The sequence below is a fragment of the Sinocyclocheilus grahami genome, unplaced genomic scaffold (assembly GCF_001515645.1).
Source record: "Sinocyclocheilus grahami isolate Dianchi unplaced genomic scaffold, SAMN03320097.WGS_v1.1 scaffold615.1, whole genome shotgun sequence".
NCBI lineage: Eukaryota > Metazoa > Chordata > Actinopteri > Cypriniformes > Cyprinidae > Sinocyclocheilus > Sinocyclocheilus grahami.
In genome coordinates, this window is record NW_015505794.1 from 178,443 (window position 1) to 191,785 (window position 13,343).

Below are 13,343 nucleotides of genomic sequence, written 5' to 3' on the forward strand. Positions count from 1 at the left end.
TATAATAGTGTCAGCCCTTTAAGAAGATGATGGAAATGTGGTAAAAAAAACACACTAGCTTTCTATTTTTTCTATTCTATCTACTTGTTATTCTTGGTGTGTGTATGATATATATATATATATACACACACACACACACACACACACCTTGCTATGTGTACTGCGTTAGGCTAACCGAGACTTGTCATTTGCACTTATATATTGTTGCTCTTTTGTTAGTTTTGACTGCTTTTATTGTCCTCATTTGTAAGTCGCTTTGGATAAAAGCGTCTGCTAAATGACTAAATGTAAATGTAAATTTCTGATGACGGAAATATATATGTGACCCTGGAGCACAAAACCTTACGTCTTACGTCGCTGGGGTATATTTGTAGCAATAGCCAAAAACACATTGTATGGGTCAAAATTATTGATATTTCTTTTATGCCAAAAATCATTAGGATATTAAGTAAAGATCATGTTCCATGAAGATATTTTGTAAATTTCTTACTATAAATATATTAAAACTTAATTTTTGATTAGTAATTTGCATTGCTAAGAACTTCATTTGGACGAATTTAAAGGCGATTTTCTCAATGTTTTGATTTTTTTGCCCCTTCAGATTCCAGATTTTCAAATAGTTGTATCTCGACCAAATATTGTCCTATACTAACAAACCATGCATCAATGGAAAACATATTTACTCAGCTTTCAGATATATTTCAGCATATTTTGAAATGAAATTAAGAATAACTGCAAAGCAGGCATTACACAATATGTTTCAATATTACAGCAGAAGGCAGAATGTGCACTTGGTGAAGGTGTGGGTGAAGCGGTTTTGAGTGGTTATGTAACAGTAATGCCAAATGTCACCCCATGATGGCAGCATTTTCTAATCTAAAACAATGCACCACGTCTCTCTGCATCCAGTGTCATGTCAAAATTCATATTCTTCCAGACGTTGTCGATTTTCATTTTATTTATGGTTTCTTGTTTTAAATGGTTTCTTATTTAAATAGTCTGTGAATGCCTTCCTAAACCTGCCTCAACCCTCATCTGCACGAAGGAAACATACAGTCAGACACACTGATGATGAAAATTAAATGAATATAGTGTCACTTCAAAGGGAAAAATGTAAGGGTAAAATGTACAAAATTTTTTAAATAAAAATATTTGCTCCACAAGTGAAAACCTATTTTTATTAAAAAAAAATTAAAAAAAATCCATTAGCTCCGACTTTAAGCAAAATATATATAAATAATCTAAATCAGTTTGTTTCTATATTCGCTAATGAAGGACACAGACTGGGAGGGGCAGAACCGAATGTTTACTGATATGAAATCAGTAATGCCATTTCATCTATTTTTCTCTGTTGCATTTTAATATGATAAGACTGTCACCGAGCCTAAATCAGGAGTTTGTCTTTTAAGAAGTGGGTTGCATATGCATTATGATGTAAAATGCTATTTAAGAAACATCTCCACCATAACAATGGCACTTGTCCAGTCTTCCTAGATTAGCAGAGAATGACGTTTGTTTTATCACTGCAGCAACTCTCTCATTACCTCTCGCTCTCTATTCAGCTCAAACACTCTTCATCTGCTTCATTAAGTGTGTATCGTCTGGAGGGCAAACATGAGAGGATGAGTGTGGGAGTAAGCAGGGCTATGTGTGTGTGTGTGTGTGGCCTTGCTTACGGCATAATTAAGCATCAGCAGCAGCGGTGTGGAGGGCAGATGCAGACAGACAGAATCAAACGGTGCTGCGGAGGGCACGGCCCATATGACCCCCCCCCAGACTGCTACAATATGCTAGCGTCAACTCCTGCCTCCACATCTGTCCGTCTCTCTCTGCAGCACTGATATCTTTGTTGCTTCGGTCACAGTGATATTACCAAAGGTAAAATATAAGCAGACAACTGAAATGCCAGCTGCAGACATCAGGGAGGCAGACATGAGTTGAATGTAATGAAACACTCAAGAATAAACTGATATTTGACAGTTCAGTTCAGTGCACAGAATTGTTTTGCTGTGCACTGCAGGTATGTGTGAGCGAGTCAGTCTCTGAACAAGTGAAAGACCTTTCAAGGCAAGACACCACAGGTGAATAGGGGAAGAAATGTTAACTAGTAGATATCACCATACTTCACCAGTTGATTAACCACAGAACATGAAGACAGTTGATTTGTATTACAAAATGTTGTTTTGTAAAAGGCATTATCTGATTAATATGCACTTATTTGCATACAACTACAGAACAGAAATCTGAACATTGGATAAAGCTATTTTAAAAATGTGTTGGTTTTGTTGACATTTTTTACAGAGGGGATTTAGAATATCTCTTTCTATCGTGCCATTTAAATGAATAAATAATTGTCAACAGCCATGAAAAAAATCACCATGTTAACCACATCAAATAAATGAGGCAAAACATTAGAACAAATCTCTCTCAGAAAATAGATAGGAATGAAACTGAAAAGTTTGGTGAAAGTGCTATTGAAGTGGGTAAAAAAATTAATAAATGGTTTTGCCTGTAATGTCTTGCTTTAAAAAAATAAACTAGGGCTGAGAAAGAACATTGATCGACTGATTAATCAAGATTTCCTCTTTTGAAGGATTTTGATTTGTAAAAAAGAAAAAAATATAATCTGCTGCTCCTAATGAAACTAGAGTGGTTTGCATTCTAAACAGAATTAGCTAAAAAATAATAATAATACAGCATTTATGGCAAAATAAAAGCAAGACATAACTTTCTATTGAGTTGCCCTTGGGACCAAAAACAAACAAACAGTGTGACCAGTGTAGTCCAAGAACAAATTACTATTTTGAGCATTTTTTGGTTAATCAAAAGCATGAGTCACACATGGATTGGCTCATCTTATGATCTTTTGATCATCTTATCATTGTCTAATGATCTGAGAAAAGGATCAGCTTATCAGTTATTTGTTCATGAATGGGACTACATTTATTTTTGATCCAGTAAAAACAACCGGTTTACACCGTGTTATCATTGCAGCATGATCACAAACAAATTACTCTTACTTGAATCAAAAACTACAATGAAAACATAAACTAGACCCATTCACGAACAAATGACTCCTACAATCCAATCCTTTTAATAAACCACGTTCACTGAAATATGCCCAAATGAATCTGTAAAAAATCCTTATCCAGTCAAAGAAAAAAAAAACCCTCACTGCCTACAGACAGACCACAGACCACAAGCATCAGCTGGCTGAGTCTGGGTAAAAACAGTGATAATCTGATCAGACAGTCATTAAAAGATGAGCTCTATGGGGCGCCTTCACCCACTGTCTACCAGTGCTATGAGCTGAGCTAATGCTGGCTAAAATAACATGCAGACTATTGAGCGAGGCAGAGACAGGACAGAAGAATGAGAAGGGAGTTTAATGTGCCGGATCAGACCCCAGGCTGCAGCTAGTAATTAAAACGCACTGTCCATATGTGTGACTGCGATAGAGAGAATGTCGTGGGGATTATAGTGAGCAGGGACATTGAAGATAAATGCTAGCAGACACCTCAGGCAGTGTTCAACACTGGTAATCTCTGCTCAGCTAGTGAGGAAGTACAGTGCATCTCAATAAATTAGAATGTCGTGGAAAAGTTCATTTCAGTAATTCAACTCAAATTGTGAAACTCGTGTATTAAATAAAGTCAGTGCACACAGACTGAAGTAGTTTAAGTCTTTGGTTATTTTAATTATGATGATTTTGGCTCACATTTAACAAAAACCCACCAATTCACTATCTCAACAAATTAGAATATGGTGACATGCCAATCAGCTAATCAACTCAAAACACCTGCAAAGGTTTCCTGAGCCTTCAAAATGGTCTCTCAGTTTGGTTCACTAGGCTACACAATCATGGGGAAGACTGCCGATCTGACAGTTGTCCAGAAGACAATCATTCACACCCTTCACAAGGAGGGTAAGCCACAAACATTCATTGTCAAAGAAGCTGGCTGTTCACAGAGTGCTGTATCCAAGCATGATAACAGAAAGTTGAGTGGAAGTAAAAAGTGTGGAAGAAAAAGATGCACAACCAACCGAGAGAACCGCAGCCTTATGAGGATTGTCAAGCAAAATCGATTCAAGAATTTAAGTGAACTTCACAAGGAATGGACTGAGGCTGGGGTCAAGGCATCAAGAGCCACCACACACAGACGTGTCAAGGAATTTGGCTACAGTTGTCGTATTCATCTTGTTAAGCCACTCCTGAACCACAGACAATGTCAGTGGCGTCTTACCTGGGCTAAGGAGGAGAAGAACTGGACTATTGCCCAGTGGTCCAAAGTCCTCAATTCAGATGAGAGTAAGTTTTGTATTTAATTTGGAAACCAAGGTCCTAGAGTCTGGAGGAAGGGTGGAGAAGCTCATAGCCCAAGTTGCTTGAAGTCCAGTGCTAAGTTTCCACAGTCTGTGATGATTTGAGGTGCAATGTCATCTGCTGGTGTTGGTCCATTGTGATTTTTGAAAACCAACGTCACTGCACCAGTTTACCAAGAAATTTTGGAGCACTTCATGCTTCCTTCTGCTGACCAGCTTTTTGAAGATGCTGATTTCATTTTCCAGCAGGATTTGGCACCTGCCCACACTGCCAAAAGCACCAAAAGTTGGTTAAATGACCATGGTGTTGGTGTGCTTGACTGGCCAGCAAACTCACCAGACCTGAACCCCATAGAGAATCTATCGTGTATTGTCAAGAGGAAAATGAGAAACAAGAGACCAAAAATGCAGATGAGCTGAAGGCCACTGTCAAAGAAACCTGGGCTTCCATACCACCTCAGCAGTGCCACAAACTGATCACCTCCATGCCACGCCGAATTGAGGCAGTAATTAAAGCAAAAGGAGCCCCTACCGAGTATTGAGTACATGTACAGTAAATTAACAATTTCCAGAAGGCCAACAATTCACTAAAAATGTTTTTTTATTGGTCTTATGAAGTATTCTAATTTGTTGAGATAGTGAATTGGTGGGTTTTTGTTAAATGTGAGCCAAAATCACCACAATTAAAAGAACCAAAAGACTTAAACTACTTCAGTCTGTGTGCATTGAATTTATTTAATACACGAGTTTCACAATTTGAGTTGAATTACTGAAATAAATGAACTTTTCCACGACATTCTAATTTATTGAGATGCACCTGTGTAAGTGACTTGACAAATGAATCAAAATCTAAATGAGACAAAGTCATTTATGCTGTTTAAGTAAAAGAAACACACCGGACAAATGTATGTATAAAACGAAATGCCTTTATTTATACAATTTTTAAAAAGCAATTTAAAGCACAAAGACTTTAATAAACATTTGTCCTGCATAAAAACGATCGCACATTGTGCTTCCTTTGCAAAGTCTGTACAACCACTGGGTGTGCAGCTGTTGTGATCCAGTACAACCATTTATTGCATACACATGAAATACACCTCGCATGTCAATTTATAACCCAAGAATGAAATAAAACAGAAAAAAAAGAAGAGCGAAAAAGATCAACCAGTTCTACTCTTTTCTACTGTTTCACATTTCTAAACTGCAGCAGCTTGCAGAGGAAGGCTTTGCACATAGACCAGACTGGAAACATTGTTTAAAAAAGAGAGAGAGAGAGATGAGAATAAATTAATGAAAGAAACTTAAGTTGTGCTTTGACATTGCTTACTTGTAGGAGTTCACAAATGCAAAAAACGCTTGGTAAACTCAACTCGAAAAGGAGGCTGCTTTGAAACAAGACTTTCAAGAACATAGTGTTCCAAGTCTCTCTTTTGCCTTTTGAAATATGTAGTACTGAGCGCTAGCTCTACATCAAGATTTGCACACATCCCCATTGATAGCAGTGATTAATAATATTCCCAGTTCCCTTCTATACCCACTCCATTTTATACAAATCTAGACTGAAGGTGAAAAAAAAAAAAACAGTATCAAAAGGCATTTCTTCGGAAGGCGGCGGCATGTAACTACCACCTCAAAGTGTTCCATTAGTCACATCATCTTTCCAAACTAAAAAAAAAAATCCTAGACAAATGCTCCATGGTCTTCCAAACAGCACAATACAAAAACTAAAGTTTCAGATAAAAATAACCCAAACTTTAAAGACTTTGGTACAGTATAAATGAAATGTAGCTCTCTGCCTGCCTCACTCATGCTAATGTCTTTTCCCCTTTAAATATACATCTGTCTGTCCATTAAGCGACAAGTATGAAATGTGCATAGTATTATATGTGAGATATGTGTCGGCGAGACTACAAGCAACCTGATTTTCATGAGAAAACATGATTTTTAAACCAAAAAAGGTCAACAAAAAAGCTACGCCTCCGGTCTAAAGCACCCATAGTTTCTAAACTCTATCTCTGCCAAACAAATCAGAATCTTTCATATCAAACATTCAGAAATGCCACATTTTTCTTCTCTGACATGTATTTTCTAAAACAAATCTGAAGCCAAAAGCCCACACTGGAATGTGAACATCTGTTTGAAATGGTTCAGAACAGCAGGATGCCAGATAATGGGATAAAATCTCGGCATTTTAGCAGCTGTGGTTAGGTGAGATTAAGATCGACAGGATTCAGCCAGGTGGAGCTTTTACTGCTGAGGTCAAGCGGCTGAGCGCTCCGAGAAACATCGAGAAGTGATGGCCAAAATTCTTTTGAACTCCATCTGCAGTCTCAAACACTTGGCTGCACTAGTCAGAAGGCTGCTGAAATGATTTTGGAGATGTGAGGAGACGCTTTTGGAAAAGGAAAAAAAACAAAAAACGATTGCTATAGTCTTACATGCAAATCATTTCAATATATTAATGAGGAAGTACTGATCATTAGTATCGGTTTAATACACGAAACGGCATCTTTTTGCTTTGTTGCAAGTTATTCAACTAAATGTGAAAGAAACATTTTCATTCTTTTGCTCCACATTACAGCAATTGATGTTACTTATAAAAATAATATCAAGAGAAATAATACAGCTGTCCAAAAATAAATTGTATAAAATAATCACCTGATAAAAAAAAAATTTGATTTCAAATAATCAAGTTACAAATCAAGTAATTTAGGAAATGGGTACAGCTACAATAACCTAAGTTGAAAATTCCCTTATGAATGATTCATTGCCATTAATGCATGAGAGTGAGACAAAAAAAACTGGATTGATGTAAAAAATTAAGTCATAATTCATTACATGGTTGTATAAACGCATCTTCACCACACACATGCATGCCACACAAGTAAAGTGCATGACCAGTCTACATGTAGCACAATTTAACTGAGGTTTGATGTCTTACAGGGATGAGCACCAGCTACACAACCATTCAGAGTCCCTCAGATTTCTCAAAAAGCAGCCTCTGCGTTTGTTAGTCCGGGACAGTGGTGTCTTAAAAACTACAGCTATGTTTCCTGAAATCTGTTGTAAACATGAAGCAAGTGACCTGCGACCACCTCTCTAAAGCTTTAAGTGCATTCTGGGCAGGACTGGGCCTAAGATTAGTGACCGCTCAATCTGATTGTGGAATCATGAAATGCAGACCGAAGGCTGGACAGTGGGTTGAACAAAAGGCGAGTAAACCTTCAGTGCTCTGTGACATAGTAATGCTACACTTGAGGACATATTCAGCATTTTTATCCATAGCTTATATGCAATAATGTTCTGCTCACAGGCTATGAACTTAAATAACTATTGCAGCTAAAGTTTGTTCTCTACGATTTATTTCTCGACAATTGATGACTAATTATCTTCTGAGCTTTACTTTGGAAGAAGGTTCTGAAAGCTGCTTTGCGATTTCTCATCTTGACTGAAGTGAGCCCAAATGTGGCAAATCTCAGCAGACGCGTTTCTCACTCAAACCTGCAGATCTGGAGCTTTGAATTTTAAATACCTAAGCCCTCCCTCTTCCTTATCCAGACACATGCTGCAAGCAGCTGCGTTTGTACCTAATTAAAACCTCAGCACAGACGCAAGAAGCACTGCAATTACTGTCTCAAACAGGAAAATCTGAAGAGTTCAGCCATTCTTTCTCCTCGCTAGACACAGTGGCCCTCAAAGGAAGTGAGGGCCTGAAGAGATTGTAGAGATGTGCTCCGCTTTAGTTGTGCTTGGCCCTCCCTCCTTTCAGGTAGCTCTTCCAGCGCTTGACGAAGTCCCTGAAGATGGGCGAGTTGTCGATAGTACCCAGCAGCTGGAGCTGGTTGATGTGCGTCGTATGGTAGTCCCAACGGGCCAGATTGGGCGCCGTGCCCAGTATAAAGTGGCGCAGGTCATAGATGGTGCCCGACCCCGTGTCGTACAGGGGCAGCATAACTTTTAAGGACTCCATCCCCTTGCTGTACAGCTGACCTGCATCCCGACCGAGCTTCTCACCCGCGGTTTGCGCCAGATCATACAGGCCTATGAGGGAATAGATAAACCCGTTCAGAACGAAGGAGCTAGGCATCGTGGGGTACTCCTCGTACCAGTCATACTTGTTCATGAACACAGCTTTGACGCCGTGCTGCTCCGATGGCAGTTTGAAAGGTCCGGTGGCACGCAGGGCAGCCCTTAGGTACGTCTCATCTTTTGTCATTAGATAGGCACGCACTAGAGTGGACATGGCCTGCCCCTGTGCCATGGCCGAATACCAACCCGGCTCCAGCGCACGGAAACCATCCCCGAGTTTACGAGTCACCATGATCGGCCAACCACCGCGCTCGTCCTGGTTGTGCACCAACCAGTTGCTGGCAGCAAAAAAAGCTGCCATGTGTGAAGTGGTGAAGATTGTGATATTGTCTATCATCCCGTGGCCGTACACCACTACCTTTACGACACGTCGCGGCATGGTCTTGGTGGCTTTGACCGCTTTGGTGTTGGAGAGGCCAATGCCTTTGCGGAGGTCAGTGAGAAGGTCACGGGTGACCGTGGTCCATGCAGTCCGAGGGCCGATTCCGTAGGTGATGTCGCGGTCCTTGAAAGAAATGAGCTGGGTGGTGGTGACGTAGTGGATAACAAACGGAGGACCTTTCTCTGTGGTCTCCAAGACAACGGAGACACTACTGTTAGATGTAAACTTCAGGTCAAAAGAGATGATGAAATCTTTAGTGTTGCCAAGTGGAAGTGAGACGCCCTCTGAGTTTTCTAGAAACAAGGAATAGAAGAAAAAAAGTTCAGCAGGAACAGAAATTTTAGCTTCGGTACAATAACAAGCTCATGGTGTGGATACTAAATTAGTGTCATAAGCAACAAATAAACAAACTTAAATGACTATTAAAATGAATTGACTATGACTATAAAAATGAATTTTATGAACAGCACAGTGTAAACCATTACAAGTATAAAAATATAATATTAATAACACAAGATCCTTGCACACTGAGTCTGAAATTTTCGTATGCGTTTTTTCGTATTCGTCATCCTAAAAATACATCACGCACAGAAACCGTGCACATTGAGTCTGATGCGTATTAATTATTCCGTTGTGAAAAAATTTGCAAAACAGTACTAAATGGAGTCTTCAAGCAGTGAGGATGATTTTGTTGTCCTCTTGCTTCTTAAAAAGAGAAAAAGAAAGGAAATATTGAGTCCATCCAATCCTGAGATATAGAGAGGAAGGAGAGTTCTCACTCCTTATTAAGGAGCAGCGGCATTATTACGGGCGATTCAGAGTTTACTTCATGATGTCAGTGGCTCAGTTTGATGCTTTGCTAGCGATACTAGAGCCACATATTAAAAATAAGACCACCGATTTCTGTAATCTTGGTGTGCAAGGATCTTTACAGTGCTTTGTGCTGCGAGACGAAGTGGATGAACTTGACAATCGCCATTCTGGATTTTGGCGTTCGCTTGTGCGGAGGCTCTGAATTGTCAAAAAACCTCTCAAAATGCTTGCTACGGATGCAAAAAAATGTATGACGGACGAACGTTTCGGAGGCAGCACGTAAACGTGATTGACAACGTGAGGTTGTATTTATTTTTCAACGTGTGAAAATTTCGGACTCAGTGTGCAATGGCCTTTCATTTTTTTGAGCCTCTATGTATTTTTGACAATATTTTTAAATGGATTATAAAATGACATAAGGGTGAATAATTGGTGACAGAATTGTTCATTTTAGATGAAATATTCCTTAAATAATATGTAGCTTAATGCAGCTCAGCTAAAAAAAAAATCTAATATTATTAGGGAAGTGTGAATTTGTTGATGAATGTCATCCTGTGTGGCAGATGGGCATGAAATGTGGCATTGTTTGCAGACTGCTGCTGCTTCATTTACCACTTTAGTTGTGTCTATATACAAATTCCATATTTCACTTGTACTTCACATCACACCAAGTAAGCTGACAAACTGTTGTCAGGTAACAAAATCTGTGAAATACTAATATATTTTTGGCAAATTTAGGCTTCACTGTGATATTAGCAGTATAACACGTCGTCTACAGTGTCGTTCTTTTGTTTCCCTTATAGTATCATTTGCATACACAAACAAGTACACAAGAACCCAAACAAGTATAGATTCTCACACACGCTAAGGGATAGAACTAGCAGATAGTCTTCAAGGCACAAGGTTTCACTAGTCACTTTCTCCTGGGATTAATTAAACAGACAAGTTGGTGTCAGAGAGGCAGAAAAGCTCAGACCGTGAACAAACTTTAAAACAATTCATCTCACATCGGACAAAAGTTGAACACACTGCAGTGCAATTCGCTGCAAAGAGAGCAGATCAGTTTTCCAACTCTCAATCAAAATACTTTATCTCTCTTTTTACAGAAATGCACATTCAACACTTTATCCTAAAGTCATCTCTCACTGTTAGACTCAAATCCCTCTCGCCGCCTCTGTCTGTGCTTCCTTCTGACAAGGTTACGCAGAACAAAAAGGAAACCAACTCGTACTCTCTACTGAGAAGAGAAAAGAAGGCATGAAAGAGCATGAGAACAAGAATGAGGTTGAGTACTTGAGCAAAAGAAAACACGCAAGACAGAGTAATATCGACAACATTAAAGCAACACAGAAAAGAGGACAGGAGAAGCATAAAGGACAAAGGCAAATCAAAGGGAAAAAGATGCAGCAAAGGACATTTTGGCTCAAACAGCCCCTATCACTATTTAATGCACTCATAAATCCATTACTCAAGGCAATGCAGAGACTAAGTGGATTTGTACTGTCCTGCTCTGATTACCCTCCCATCAATAGCAGTGATATGGAGGATGGAGAGAGCAGGAGGGAGGCAGCGCCCTGCTGGAGCCTTGGACCCAGTGTGTCCTAGTTGGCCCCACTCTAATCAATGCTCCAGGTGATGACACCAATCACTGCCTGCCAGCGCGACAGCCCTGCTAATTCTAATGGCTATTGATTAGCTCAATGCTAAGCACGATGTGTCCAAAACTCCAAAAATGCTGCCTTATCATGCAGTATCCTGAGGGAGGAACAGAATGTACTGTCTACTGTGATGCCTCCATCTGTTTGATTTCTGAAGGCTGCATAGATGTTTCCGCCACTATCTGTGATACCCCATAATCCCGTGTGTGCAATTTGGTGACTGAAAGAATAAAAATGCTGTCTGATGAAAGAAGTTTTTTTTTTCATGATTCTATTTTTACAGAGAAATAAGCATTGTAGACATTAAACAGCCTCTTTGTTATCTATAAATTTGAATATATTTTAAAGTTATTTCTGTAATGGTAAAGCTAGATTTTCAGCAGCTATTATTTCAGTCTTCAGTGTCATATGACCCTTCAAAAATCATTCTAATATGCTGATTTGGTGCTTAAAATCATTTGTTATTATCAATATTTCAAGGTTTGTTGAAATAGTGATTTTTTTTTCAGGATTCTCTGATGAATAGAAAATTCAAAATAACTGCTTTTATTTAATATAGAAATCTGAGTAAAACTTTATTTTAAAGTGTCCTTGTTACACGTTACATGTACTTGAACATGTACTAATATAATAACAATTAATTATGCATAATTATATGCAAGTAACCCTAAGCCAAACCCTAATCCTAACCCTAACCATATAGCAAATACATGTAGTTAATTAATATACATTTAAGGGCCCCACTTTATATTAAGTGGCCTTAACTACTATGTACTTACATCAACAATTAAGTACAATGTACTTATTGTGTTCATATTGTATTGCAAAACACTTTTGCTGCTATTGAGGTGGGATACGGGTAAGGTTAGGGACAGGTTTGTTGGTATGGGTAGGTTTAAGGGTGGGTTAAGGTGTAAGGGATGGGTCAACTGTGTAATTATAAATGTAATTACAGAAATTAATTACAGATGTAATTACATGCAGGTATTTTTAAAATATAAGCACAATGTAAAAACATATGTACACAATAAGTGCATTGTACCAAATTATTAATTTAAATGTAAGTACATAGTTGTTAAGGCCACTTAATATAAAGTAGGTCCCATTTAAGTAATATTTCAATATCAATTTAATACCACCCTTCTGAATAAAAGCCTTAATTTCTTTTTTTTTTTAAATCATACTGACCGCAAATCTTCCAGCGGTAGTGTATGAGGCATTGTTAATAGAGTGTGTTTTGACGTTTTGAGGGTGTTTATGTGCATGCTTAGTGGAGCAGGACTATAAGGGGCCATGCAAAGATGCTGATAGAAGAACACAGAAGAGATAAGAAAACAGGTAGGGATGAAGCAACACTCGATTTCATCAGACTAAAGGGTTTACATGGCATTTTAAAAAGATAAATTGTTTTAGTCCTGAAGCTGAAGAATATAGAATAAAAAACAGAATGGAGTGTATAAAGAACAAAAGAACACCAGACAAATGAAACTAGATAAAATAAACTGAAAGCATGTAGTTCAATATCTGCTTCGGTACCTGGAGCGCTGAACTGTCGTACTGATGTGGCTCTGGTCTTGTCATAGACTCTGGTGAGAGAACAGCCTTTAGGGACAGTCCACGCACTGGACCTGCTGTCTCTTTCCTCCGCTGTGTCATACACTTCCATGTGTGGTGGCCGCTCTGTCAGGTTCTTACTGTAATGACTCAGGCCATACTGAGCTATCTGGATAGCATAGAAATACCCTTGAGGGCCCCACTGGGTGGACAAAGGTACTCCTGTAGGGAGGAACCAGGTAAAGAGATATTAGAGACTGGGCATTAAACTGAAGAGAAGAGTAACAAATATAAATATAAATATAAATATAAATATATATATATATATATATATACACACAGTGGGGAAAAAAGTATTTAGTCAGCCATATGTATATATGTGTGTACACTACCAAAAAGTTAGTATGATTGACAGTATGATGAACAAAGTCCCTAAAATCCCCTTTAAAATGCTATAAACATAAACATAACTAACTATAAACATAAATGTTCATTACACAGCTGAAATGATAAAAAATGCTAAA

General features: G+C 38.6%; 1 protein-coding gene across 1 annotated transcript in view; it reads right to left on the bottom strand.

Moving 5' to 3' along the window:
* Positions 1–5,291: 5,291 nt before the first annotated feature.
* LOC107557703 (D-glucuronyl C5-epimerase-like) overlaps positions 5,292–13,343 on the bottom strand; it is a 56,112-nt gene continuing 48,060 nt past the window's right edge. Inside the window, exons 4-5 of the mRNA XM_016241212.1 lie at positions 12,802–13,041; positions 5,292–9,087 (exon numbers count right to left, since the gene is read on the bottom strand). Coding sequence (XP_016096698.1) covers positions 8,063–9,087; positions 12,802–13,041 — 1,265 coding nt within the window. The 3' untranslated portion in view covers positions 5,292–8,062. The remainder of the gene's footprint in view (positions 9,088–12,801; positions 13,042–13,343) is intronic.